General features: G+C 32.9%; 1 protein-coding gene across 2 annotated transcripts; it reads right to left on the minus strand.

Annotated features, from left to right (window-relative positions):
• Positions 1–2,229: 2,229 nt before the first annotated feature.
• On the minus strand, positions 2,230–4,965 carry LOC128240325 (putative nuclease HARBI1). Of its 2 annotated transcripts, none has more exons than XM_052956929.1 (5): positions 4,820–4,965; positions 4,183–4,415; positions 3,790–3,943; positions 3,424–3,524; positions 2,230–2,740 (listed from the first exon to the last, which is right to left on the minus strand). In XM_052956929.1, the coding sequence occupies exons 2-5, from the start codon at positions 4,314–4,316 to the stop codon at positions 2,527–2,529; spliced, it is 603 nt and encodes a 200-aa protein (XP_052812889.1). In that variant the 5' UTR covers positions 4,317–4,415; positions 4,820–4,965; the 3' UTR covers positions 2,230–2,526. The 2 variants fall into 2 exon arrangements, with proteins under 2 accessions (XP_052812889.1, XP_052812888.1); XM_052956928.1 differs by having other exon boundaries at positions 4,824–4,937.
• Positions 4,966–13,852: the final 8,887 nt, after the last annotated feature.

The raw sequence follows: 13,852 nt of genomic DNA on the forward strand, positions 1-13,852 counted from the left end.
TCACAGTCACAGGGCATTCAATAAGTGTACATCACTCCCTGTTGTACTGCAATATTATTACAATAAGGCGGTATAGTGGGGTTATTAATCACATACAGTGATATAATTTATTTACTCAATTGATAAAGAACTCAATAATTTGCTTATGATGGTGATAGGCTAATTGTTAACATGACCTGATACAGGCAGTAATTTCTAGAAATGATAGTCCTATTACACTGATATTATTTAAAGTAGTCTGTGTAATAGTTAATAGTTGACATGAACTAAATTCTTAATGATTAAGAACGGGCAGATTGAGCAAAGGCAAAGAGCCCTAACTTACTTAAAATACAACTCATTTACTGACTCATTGTCAACACAAAAAAACACAGGGAGTGTGTATCAGATGAATGGCAGTAGGCAGACCTTAAAACTACCTGAAATATGAAATTCTTAAATATTATGCCTATTGCTTAATAATTGCCTGTTTGCAAGTTCAGGTTTTATTATAAATAATTTTCGAAGTGTTCACCAAATCATCACGATAATATCCATAGCTGTAGTGCAGCAAATGTTAGAAGTAGAAGAAATTTAAATTCCAACTTTATTTTCAGTGACATTTGTCTCTGACAACTTAATTATTTGTGTATAATATGTTGTATGAATTTGTTCTCATCTGCTGTGACATTTACACTAATACTTATTCATAAAATGTCTGACTTAACAATTGTTTTTCCAAATGATATCAATCATGCCTACATCAGAATTTACTGTGAATGGTGTATCTATTCATAAAATTGATTTTGGATATATATTTATATATATATATTAACATTTATAATTGACACTTATCAGAGTTATCTGTTCTTATGTTGTATAATGTTTAATGTACTAACTTATGTAAATCAAATTTGAGGGTGAGCAAAAAAGTTAATGTTAGTCACATATAACATATACTTGTTATAGTTAACATTACAAAAAAATGTTATTTCATGTCTGTTATATGTTCATGTAAAGTTTTATGTGTCAATGTAGTAGATGTATAATTGTAAACTGGTTTATCCAGAAATATGTGTACAGACCATGTATTTATTACAACTCTCCATGATTTTTACATCAGCTAGTGAAAAGTTATAAGAAAACTATTACTATGTGACACTTCACAAATATGTTGTTAGTTACATTATAAATTACTTTCATTAAGTTTAAAGTCCTGTTCGTAGTTTAACTGTTTTAATAACAAAAAAGTGCTATTCAGTAACAGCTTCATCAATTCATACATTTTCATTTTAAGTGATGCCAGTTTATTAATTTGGGAACATTGGCTAAAAACAAATTGAATCTAGTTAAGCATTCAATATACTTCCATCACTCCTGTACATTTGTTATCATCCAAATATGGCATTTACCTGAACCATCATTTATTATATCATCAGCGGAAATGCATTAGCTAGTACATTTTTGAGTTATTTGAAATGATTGAATTTGCAAAGAACATGTCATATTTAGAAGAATGGTCAGGTAAACTGTATTGGCATTTCAACAAAATATAAAACTTCCTTTTTACTGTGTTATAAGATTTCTTTATATATCAGATAAAGGATGATTAAAATCACCATGGAACAGCATTTGTTTTGTTACTTCAAGTTCTTCCACTGATATAATTAGGAGTATATACCCCTCATAAACAGCATAATAAATAGAATAGCTACTGTTTCATCATATTATGAGTCATGGCTATACTGTATGTTGTAATAAGTAATTACTTTCTTCATGTCAAAATGAAATAAAATATGACAATTTAGATGGTAATCATTACATTTCAAATATGTTTGTGCAACAAATTAACAATGGTTATGATAATAGTAATGCATTGTCTCCTTTTTCCATGAATACATTCAGATTCATTATATCATGAACAAGTTTGTTCTCACTGTTTACACTATACTGAGATTTTAAAGTAATCCATACAATTGAAAGCTTCATTCAAATTCAAGGTTGTTTTACTAATTTTGGCCATTTTGGAGTTTGCGGCAACTTCATTTAAAAAAAGATTGTCCCATATACTGAGTCATAATAGGTTTTCATGGTACAGGCACAGTTTGTCATCAGTTGTGTCAATATTGTATTTTAGTTCATACAGGTATTAATCTTGCAGACCCAATTTCTCGAAACATCTAAAGCATAACAAGCTTTGGTATCTATTTTCATTAATCAAGATTACTAATAAAAACTAAGATTGTTTGTCAGTAATATAAGCAAAATAATTTCTATTGAAAGTACATGTATAAAAAGTCTTCAAAATGTTTATACTGTACAAGTTAAACCGAAACCAAAATATTGGATAAAAGATAAATTCTGTTTTAAGAGACTTAAGATGTTTTGAGAAAAAATGGGCAATTGTGACAGTTTATGAAAATTGATACAGAAAGTTCTTAACTTAATTATACATAAAAATGTGAATCTATCACAAGTTAATAATATTTCCTTCACTAGTCCAAATAACAAGATATGCAACCAATTAAAACAATGCGATAGTTCATTTCAAAATCTTGCAATAATAGCTCTTCTGTCCCTCTGCGCATTTGGGTCAAGTGCTCCAATGTAAGGTGGTGCATTGTCAGGGGCAACATGGACTTGTCCATCAAACACGACAGCATCATCTATACACATGTTGTGCAGTTTAGCACAAACAACAAAGACTTTGGCTGCCTTCTCAGGTGTGATTTGGAGGAATCCTCCAGTCTTATGAAGACATCTGCATGAAATGAAGTGAGTGCAAACATAATATAATACCAATTAACATCATTTTTCTATGATATACCTATAGGGTCAAAATTATTGTACTAGGAGTAAACAAAATAGGGTTCCGCCTATATTTAGAGGTGCATCTCTAAGTTAGAGAGCTCGGCTACATTATTGTTTGAAAACATAGAAGCACAAAGACAAATATACACCTCTTAATATAGAGGTGCACCTCTAAGTTGTACATCACATCCAGTGGAATGTGATTTTTTTTACAAAAACGGTATGCCTATATCATAAGCTACTACTATTGCTTATTTTAAAGTGACATGTCTAACAATTGCATAACATATAAACATCAAATCTCGTTTAATTTAAGTTTCTTTTGATAATATTGATGAATAAACAACAAAAATAGCAGCTCAGGGATAATAATTTGAATTTAAGGTTGCAAATGAAAACAAATTAGTTTGTTATATTTTAATGAAAGAACTATTTTTTGGTCTCCTATTGTTGTTATATTTTATTCATTATTTATTTACATCTTCCATTTCAAAAGTGTTATCAATAGGGCTTTCTGAATAGAAAGATTTCATAATTAGTTGCCTTACACTTCTTTAAGTTAAGTTGCTTACTTATGAACACCAACAGATGGTAACAAGATGGTAATACTGTATTTGAAAATAAAATAATTACCGAAATCTCGACTTCAACAAACCAAACGCTCTTTCAACTACCATTCTGGTACGGCTGTGTGCCAAGTTGAATGCATTTTCCTGTTGGGTCGTAGGCCGGATCTATCAGCAATTGCATGAAATTAGTGTTTATAGCTATTGCATTTATATTTATAACTTGCATTATATCTGGGATCGATCCAAAACCTTACCATGTTTTTACAAGTTACCTGACTATAATCTAGCAAATATGTAACCTAATATGCTACAAACACATTTTACATGATGGTGTTAATTAAATACAGACAATTACATGAAACCCTTTCTGTAATTGTATTTAACAATATTACATTAAAGTATTGTACACAATTATAATGTTTATTCTTGCCTTTGGTGTGAGCATGTAAGGTTTCAGGGCATAACCCGCGTCACCAATCAGCCAACCAACATTATTTGCCTCGACCCATGCCTTCAGGCCACAGTTCTCAAATATGGTGTTGTCGTGTGTAGATCCCGGCCACTGAGCGACCACATCAGTGAATCTGCAATATGGACATATGCAGACAGATACATGATTTGGATTCCCTATGCATACATATATTAATGCGAGTTACAATTTTAATTCACTGAATGATTCAATACAATTTTTATTGCAGTGTAATTTGTTCATTAGGTACATACAGATAAATCATTTATTTCATCATACATGTATGTATTTAAAAATATTTCTTTAATTATCAACGTCACTTATACTACCGGGTAGTTCTAAATTTAATAATACCTCATATCGGGTGTCACTACTGCCTGCACGTTAATTGCATGGTATCCTTTTCTACACACATATATATCTTCCCTCACTCTTGGCGCTATGATGGGGATTAATGTTCCATCTACAGCTCCGATGCAATTTGGCATTCTTGCTACCTGATAAAACTTTTGTTTAATAGAAGCCAAGTCAGCCTGGGTGGTAGGGAACTTGATGTTGTTGACACGCTGGTTAATTGCGTCTACAACCTGACATTAAAAATTAAGTAAATTTATTGAATTGTTTCTTTAAATGTACATGCAGCTTAAATATGAAGGATATACATTACTCTGTAAGTACTATAACTATCGATATCCCTTTAATTAAATAATTGTTTAATGGTTGAGCCTCTGTTTGAACACATTTTTATTTTTTCGATGAATTATTAATGATTAACATTCATGAGAAAAACATAATTAGAAGGAAAATGTTCAGGATTTTTAAAGACCTCATATCATATGGTAAAACTGTAGTTACAAATCACACATTAAATTAATTTATATACAGCAAATGTCTGTTAAAAAAGCTTTGAAAGATCTTAAAATCACAATTTTATGCAACACCAAATCAATTAATTTAAATCAATAAATGATCAAAATGAAGTTTTACTTACTTGCCAAACAGATACACATACAGTGCTTCTGGAGACGCCATGTACAAGTCCACCCTCACTATAGAATTCACCTTTCGCCAAGAACTGCAGTGTTATGAGGAGCTACCGGTACAACAAAGAACCAAACAATTTGATATGATATTATATAAGTTATAACCGTAAATTTTGGAATGAAAGGAGAATATGACGTTGATTACAGAAGATTCAAGGCACCAACAGTTGAGTAGCAACAAAGTTGTCGGAAGAATAGCGCAATTATAAGCAAAAACCATACCTCAGTGACATCATTTGGATCAATTTCCATTGAAATGATGTTTACCTGTGTGCCATTGCGGCAAGAGCCGAGACTACAATATTCCCAGTACACAGCACATTTTAGCTTGTAGATTATAAGTTGCATATAAATGTATGTCATGCAATATCACATATTGGGGATTAAATGCCACCCAAAAGTTATAAAGCACAAACACGCTTACAACCAACTTTTCTTTTAATATCAAACACTCGATTGCTTCCATCCAGATAGAGAGAATTTCGGATACAAATTAAAATTTCACATTACGTTGATACAATCAATCCAAAGTCTTTCTAAACACGTTCAAACCATGATTTAAAATCTACGATTTAGTCCTCCAATGCCTTTGTTTTAAAATCAGTTGGAAAAGCAAGTTGTGTGAAAGTTCGTAAAACAAAAGTTTCAAGCGTTTACACATCCAAGGTGAAGGTCAGATCTGAGAATGGGAGGCTATCGTGAAAGAACGTAAGCTATTGAAACGAGCTATAGAAACGAGCTATAGAAACGATAAGTTTTCCATCGACTATTACCTCGTCAAATATAAACATTTTTTTACCTTTGTCATCGCTTGAATGGCATGACTTCGCATTGTTCTTGGTTTTATGTCGTCCTCAATGAGATCGTGCAAATCAATTATTTGCTGCCTGGATAGTCTGTACTTCACTTTCACTTCATTATCATTCAAATTATTCATCAAATCAACTCTATCGCGAAAATTACGCGGCAGGCGACGTCGGGGATTTCTTCCGTCGGCCATATTTACGCTATTTGGAACAAACTTACGGATGCCTTTTTTTAACGTAGTTTTACGCAAAAACTTACGTGCATACGTACGTACGAACTGTTTAGTAAAACGCAGTTACGCTGAAAAATTGTGCGTACGCAAAAACTTACGGAAATATTGGAGTTACGCTTACGTAAGTCCGTTAGTAAAACGGGGCCCATGGAGTAAAACGATCAGTTGCTTTGAAAAAAGGTGTCCTTCGTTGCAAATAGCCAAGTTTGACTCCTCGTCATGACTAGAATCACTGTACATGAGATGGTCAGTGGCAATATGAATAAAAGCTTGAAGGTTCTCAACCATTTCAGATCTTTGTTCAGCGCAGATAGACAATGAATAAGGAAATGTGCAGTTGTTTCAATATCGCCACATGTACAGGGTGGTTCATTGATAATGTTTTTTGAGAAGAGATGCCTTTTCAAGTTGCTACAATGGGTCCTTAACCTGGCTTGCTGAATATTGGAAAAGCGATCACCATTGTAGAAATGGGGTGGAATTGAAGTCTTACCGAAAGGAAAGCTGAATTCAGATTTGAATACTGAAAACCCTTTCTAAATCGCGAATCTCTGTAGGGAAGTCGTTCAAAGACAAAATAGTGCAGGGTAGAACAGACTTCGAATAGAACTGTGTACGGCATAGTGGTACACGGGTGTCCAGTGGGTTTCTTGCGTGATATCGTGTCGCTTCCACTTCTGGTACTAAAGATGCATTGTATGCAGGAGTTAAGTTGTGTTTCATTTTATAGAAAAGAGTTAATCTATGCATGAGTCTTCGTGAGCTATGCGTAGAAGATCCTGTTTCTTCGTAAAGTATAGGTATCAAGAGTCCCAGTTAAATTCAGAAACATTTCCTCTTAACAGATCGGAGTTGCCTTGACCATATTGCCATATTCTCCTTTTAAAAGTCGAATGCCTAGGTTAAGAGAATTTGAAACAACAGTAGATAAGACAATGATAGCGCATGTTTTGATCTAAAGGGTTCACCAACGTCAGACATAGTAACAAGTAACGGATTTGAGATAAGGAAAATATTAATAAGATAACTGGAATGTTCAGTGAAATTAGTGAAATCCGATATCATTTGGGTCATCACGTATCGCTGTGCTGTGCTTTCAACTTTCTGACTAGAGGGATGTTTCTTCATATCAAAGTTGAAGTCCCCGGTGATAATTTCATCATGTATGTTGAGATTGAAGGCAAGATGGAAGATGGGACAAGAGGGGATGAATTAGGGGCACGGTAAAATATACCAAACTAAAGTTTACGGTTCTTAAGGCGAATTTCAAGCCAAATACATTCAATGCCGGTCAATTTAAATAAGGCCATCTGATCGCAGGTATATTGTCGCGTACACACATTAGGATGCCCCCGTGCCTGTCCCCCTGTCTGTCTCATCTAAATGCAATTGTAAGAGTTCAGGTTCGTCAGTGCCATCTAACCATGTTTCCGTGAAGCACAAAATATGAAATTCAGAGAGCTCAACATAAAGAAAATCTCGCTTATGGATAATACTTTGGACGTTATATGAACTATTGATAGTGTCAATATAAAGCTGTTCATCACATTATCTGAGTTTGAGGAATTGGCATATGGTGCTATTGGACCAAGATTGGGACGTATGTCTCCACAAGCAAGAAGGATAATTGACAACCAAACAACAAGATCAAGAGCAACAATCGCTGTTTACGCAACGTTGTGTAATTAAAACTAACAAATACAGTGGAATATATAACTAGCAAAGAAAACTTTAAAAAAGGTAAAAATACATTTACATCGATATTAACAGGTCCGAAGCAGACAACACTTTTGTTTACGTATGAGCACTGATTACCTCCATTTTAACTTGTCGTACTTGCAATTTTATAAATTTTGAAGATTTCAAATTTGTTTAAAATTCTTGACATTCTGCCTATATTTTAGGCGCTAAGCACATCGTTTTATAACCATATTTGTGATGCTGTAATGACCATTGAACGGAGGGTCTTAAACACTTATTAATTTGACCAAGATAAAAACACACACTAATAAAATTGTTTTTGGGGACAAAGTGCCTCTCTCTTCGCGCAAGGAACTGGCTAATTGTATTATAGATGTGTATCCTCTCGAGAAAATCAACCGACCAGAGAATAAATCATAATTATACTTCGGTCATATTGTTTTTTTATTGTTTAATTATTTTTAGAAAGGGCAAATATTGTCAAACATTACATACAGAGTCAAATGTGAAAACCTTTGACTTCAAAGTTAGTATGCAACATAAAAAATATAGCTTATAGATCATACTATTTTTTAACTTTATTTTCTACATATTTATATTTAACCTCTTGTTTAATATACTAGACTGTTTGAACTCATCGTAAAGGACGATACAATTAATATATGCGAACGATGTCGGATACATGTCTTTGTATGACGAAGAGTTGGCACTTTTGTTGCGGTTTGATTCACGTAATGTATGTTCTAGTGAGTTGAAGACTTGAAGTTAGTATATAAGTTTTTTATGTTTTAGTTTGGCTTTTTTCCATCGTCAACATGTTTATGTTAGCTCCGATTAGGCTGATATCTATATTTTCACTGTTAGTTATAAATGTTGGGATACGTATACAATATGTTGTGCATATATAAGTATTAATCCACAATGAACCTGCTGACCATTACAAAGAGGTAACACCAAAATGTAGAATTAAAAATACTTGATGCAAGTGTAGCTTATCGTGTTGAGTCTTTGTCTGCCTCTAGTATTAACCTTAAAACGTTATACAATATCTTAGTTATCTTTTTGACCCCTGTGTTTGTCCCTGTACCTTAAATTTAAGAATTAAACATACACACTAACTTTGTTAAGTTTTTCCATTAAATTGAAGCAGAGCATTCTTAAAGCAGTCGATTCATGTCAAGTAGATAATATCGTCTCTTATCAAAACTGTCGCTTGTCCCATAGCAAATAATATTAGCTGTTTACATTGATAAATCTTTCGTTAGGTTTAATAAATAAAAAGTTTTGGAGTTTGTTCAATATTGGAATTCATATGTTTTTAAATGTTTAGAAATAAGTGTTCTAATCGTAAACAACTATAAAGAAGATCTAAAGGAAAAAGGAACAAGGATTTGAAAAACTTAAGGTTGGTTTTCCTTGGTTTTGATGATCATATTAACGTGTTTTTAAATCCACACATTTTCATTTTATCCATACAGTTGTTTGAATATTTCAAATTAATACTTTAAAATGTTTTTCACTTAGTTGTGACGACTAGAGTAACTTTTGCTAACGTTTGGAATTTAGTAATAGGAGCGTTATATTAAATAAGATTGATGCAGAAGTTTTGGCCTCATGAAAAAGTGTTATATAAATGCATTTTCTTGTGTTTAACCGTAATATTGTCTAAAGCTTTAAAAATTCAATATTTAGAAGAGTGTTCAATATGTGGATACATGTTATTGTTTTTTAAACGATGACAGATAAATGCTTTAAAGATACTAAGGAGATCTGACTAAAACAAGGAAGATAATTTATTCTGTGCAGGAATGCAGGTCGGGTTTCCCCGGTGTTCAGTGATTTCAATGTGTTAACGATTTAGAATTGCACAATTCCTTTAATAATAAGTTCAAACATTTTGGATTCACCTTTTTATGATGATTATTTGAAACTTACTCCACTTAGTGGTAACGAATGAAAGAAATGTGATAACGCTCGAGTTTAAGTAATATTACTATTATTTTGAATATAATCGACGCACATATTTTCGCTCTGAACATGGTATTTGATGCTAACAAAATTGCGAAACCAATTTATTTACTTTTTACTTTCAATTGTGTTGTTAAGATTCATGTTTAAATGACATATCTGGTTACTGGTGTTTTTTGTTCTTATTATTTTAACGATAGTAATTTTATTGATCCTTAATCCAAATGCATCACAAACATTTTTTCTTATTTAACTTTAACATTTCTGTATACAAATATTTACTTTTGTGGTATACGCAGAGGTGCAAAAAACTCCCAAAGTTGCTACTTTATATGAGACCAAAATTTGTTTTTTCAAGTGTATTTACCATCTGTGTTTGGGCTCTTTGTCTTATGTTTTTCATTGATTTATAGAAAATAGCAATTTATGTAGCAGTACGAAGTCTAAAAGGCATGTCAACAATCGTAAAGATATATATGTATATATATATATTCACTCTTCAAAGACTATTCAATTTGCGAATAGAATGTTTAAGTTTGCCCTGTAGTTCATGAGATCAAATCCACTTTTCGACGTCTGCACGCATAAATATACATGTATTGTCAAAACAGGATCAACAGCGGCATATTTTTAAACATAGCCTTGCTTTTCCCGGCCTGGCCTGTCCTGCAGACTCAGTATTTTGTGTCGGGCTATGCTGGACCAGGCCATGCCAGGCGATATTTTATACATATTGTGAGAATAAGCACTGACTATTCTGGAGCACAATGATATACCTTAATTTAAAAATAAAACTGCAAGCAAGGCCGTGCCAGACGAGACCAGGTTTTAGAACATGCCATTTATAGCAAAGAAACTGTTCTCTTAAAAGATCAATGGCATGTTTACAATATTTAATCAGGTCAATTTTCGAACAAGGGTCAAGCAATGTTTAACTTTTAATATTAAGTCAAGCGAATATCTTTCGCATTCTCTGAGATGGGTTGGCTGCAGTTATTTATTATCCTCTAGGGTACCCAATAGTGACCATTAAGGCTATTGGTGACTGGAAATCGGACATTGTTAGATTACCTCCAACCACAACTTGGTTTTAAGTATCGTTCATTCTCAATCACTCTGGGGAAAGCAAATCATATAGCGAGTAGTTGACGACGGACATACGATCTGGGGTATTGTTTTTTTTTTAATTACCTATACTTACACTGTTAAGATATGTGATTTGTGATAAGTCGTGTAATTATGCATAGTATTGTGGCAATCATTTGAATGCATTGTATCGCGCTTATCATTTATAATGCTTTATGTAGTAAAGAAGTTAAGTATCAATAGCCCATAGTGTTGTGATTTAGTAGTCATTTGTAAAAAAGAGGTACACCTTTGTTTAATCGAACTGTGTCATAAATGTAGCCGAGGAAGTGCAAAGGCAAAACATATGAACCCCGAGCCCATAACATATTGACGGAAAAAATCAAGTTATGCTGTGATTGCACTTCAGATCATAAAGGAGGAAACAATATTTAGATTGGTCTTTGATTGAGAAACGTTTTTCAGATGATTCTCATTGCCGTGTTCGATCTGTATACAGTGTCATCGCGGATGGGAGGGGGAGGGACTGCTCTTTATAGTTTTCGTAAAAATATACATATGTAATACCATGAAACGTGATCTCCTATTATAAAGCGTTCGGTATTTTTACCCGAACAGTTGTCGACGGTATGTAGAAATAGTTTTAAGGGAGAATGACTATATCTATTTTCGTGTCGATAGTGCGCGGGATTTTCTAAATGAGAATGTTGAAACGTGGTTTGTTCGCCACTCGGAGCGTTAACTGGGCAGCGAGAATATTTATTATTCAGTCAATATTTATGCATATTTTAGTTTTTTTATTTACATTTACAAAAGCTCAACAATGGCAAAGTAAACCATTTGTGGCCATGGAACTATATATTTATCCATAATACATATAATTGCCCTTGAACATTTTGTCGTAGCCAGTGTATAACGTAACAATGGATAATTGCCCGTTAATGGTCATTGACTATTTAAAAGGCATGGCCAGGCATTTAAGTTACTTCGTGTCATATGATTTTAGAGATCCAAAAGTGAATGTTTTGCCAAATGAGTATATTTAATACATCTATATCAAAATCTTAAGAAATCCATATAAATCAGTAGATAGTAAATCAATGTTTGTAGATATTGCCAATAAGATATAATAATCGGGCGTGTAGGATCAATTCGCAGTAATATATCAGTTCGTTATCACCGCCGCGTTACGAGTTTTCATTCCCACGACTGATTTATCTATTATGTCATAAACAAACTGAAGGCGGACGAAAATTTAGCAGGGCTGCTATCTTTTAACGATTCGATCTGTTTACATTTGGCTTAGATATCAAATTTTAAACAACGAGTTCATTGCAAGCCCTCATGTCTTTATCTGAACGTTTGTTACACATAGATAACCGCTGTTGAAAAACGTTTTGCTGCAGTTTGCAATTACCACTTAAACTCTAACACAAAAAGTTTTCAAAAGAAAGCAAATATAGGTTTTATTAAACTGATATTGGAAAATTGAACTAAAAATGATGGTTATTATTTCAAATGGCATTGTAGCTTAGAACTGGGTCTATTTAAAGGACATATTATTGTTTATTAATAGTAAAATGGTCTGCTGTTTTGATACATTACCAGCACTAGGATGTAATATTATTCGTCTCTTTCAACAGTATTAGCAATTAATCTTAACCCTAAACAATGAAAATAATCACCAATGTTAGTTGTATTTTTATAGTTTAAACAGTCCGCCATGATATCTGTTTGCGGCCATGATCTTCTTTAGGTTAATTCGGCCACCGAAAGAGTTTTCATTCGTTTTAAGTATGTTAGCAATATATGAACTACATGTCAATGTATAATCCATGAACATGTACACAAAGTAAATTGGAAGTATTGTATAGGCGCCAGTCTTATTTAACATCAAGTTTTTCTACATAATGTTTTCGGCAACCCTTTCACACGCGTACCAAAATCATTTGCAACTAACACTTTATTTAGGGGCCTGATACAAGAGAACAATATGATATAGGAAGTCCTATGTCACATATGCATCAGTGCTGAATGAAGTTAAGAAAAATCAATTCTGTATTCAAAGCATTATATGGTCCATCGTTAAAATTACGAGATTGTTTAAATTTTACTTCTGACACCATCCCTCGGAATGAAGACAAAAATGCACACTTGTCAACACTACACGCTATCAATTTAACCATGGGGATGACTACATATTTATTAGATTCATAGCACACAATTAAAAGCTCAGATTACCAAGCGCGAAGCATTAGAAAGCTAAACGAGGAAAAAAATAAAAACGTTATTACTGGGGTTCAGAATATATAACAAAAAAAGACCAAAGGTGTTATTAAAAGTTTAGTTGATGATGATGTTGATGATGATGATGATGATGATGATGATGATGATGATGATGATGATGATGATGATGATGATGATGATGATGATGATGATGATGATATTTTTGCTTTATAAGCGTCATATTATCAACCTAACCAGCGTCCTTGTTCTGAATGATTACAATTTCTTTTTTGTTTTTTGATGATATGTGAAGTGTTGTCAAAAGCTACAACGAAATCACACTTGCAAATAACTTTAATCCTAGAGTGAATCATTGATAAGACTGTTCTTTGCAAGGAGGTAATATCATATTTAGATACAAGCAAAGAATAACCTTCATCGTGACATTGCTGATAAGGTGGTATTCTGATGCCTGGTGATCATGTTCACATATGAAATCAGTATAATGGGGATTGTTCGATGAATATTGACATGTTAAGTAAACAACTGAAATAAATTAAAGATAAAATGATTAAAATTGTACTTTATTTGAACTTATTTGAACTTAACTCGATGATGAACTGGCAAATTTTGCAATATTTAAACACGAAAAATGACTTGTTTTGAAACACATTTTGTCTTTTTTCTAATATTATTGTTTGTTTAAATACAATAGTTGACTAAATTCTACAATGTTATATTATATGATAGAATAATCTCGTCCATGCTTGCTGTGTTTGTAGTGCTCTGCCTCCCTAGTTTACTGTAAGGCATTGGGCAATGCGCTTCAAAACAAAATCAGATCAAAATGTCGAGTACTCAAAATATGAATAAAGTAAAATACAATAAAAATACAATAATAGAGAGCTTTTCTCTGACCGGTATCACGTCTTGTTTTGTGTATAATCAAGTATCAGTCCAG

This window comes from Mya arenaria, chromosome 7, assembly GCF_026914265.1.
Source record: "Mya arenaria isolate MELC-2E11 chromosome 7, ASM2691426v1".
Taxonomy (NCBI): domain Eukaryota; kingdom Metazoa; phylum Mollusca; class Bivalvia; order Myida; family Myidae; genus Mya; species Mya arenaria.

What these genes read in the sequence shown, in the direction of transcription:
- LOC128240325 (XM_052956928.1), bottom strand. An exon ending in GTAGTGACACCCGATATGAG is followed by an intron (nt 3,944 to 4,182) that starts GTATTATTAAAT and finishes TCCATATTGCAG; the next exon opens with ATTCACTGATGTGGTCGCTC. An exon ending in TTGTTGAAGTCGAGATTTCG is followed by an intron (nt 2,741 to 3,423) that starts GTAATTATTTTA and finishes CATTTCATGCAG; the next exon opens with ATGTCTTCATAAGACTGGAG.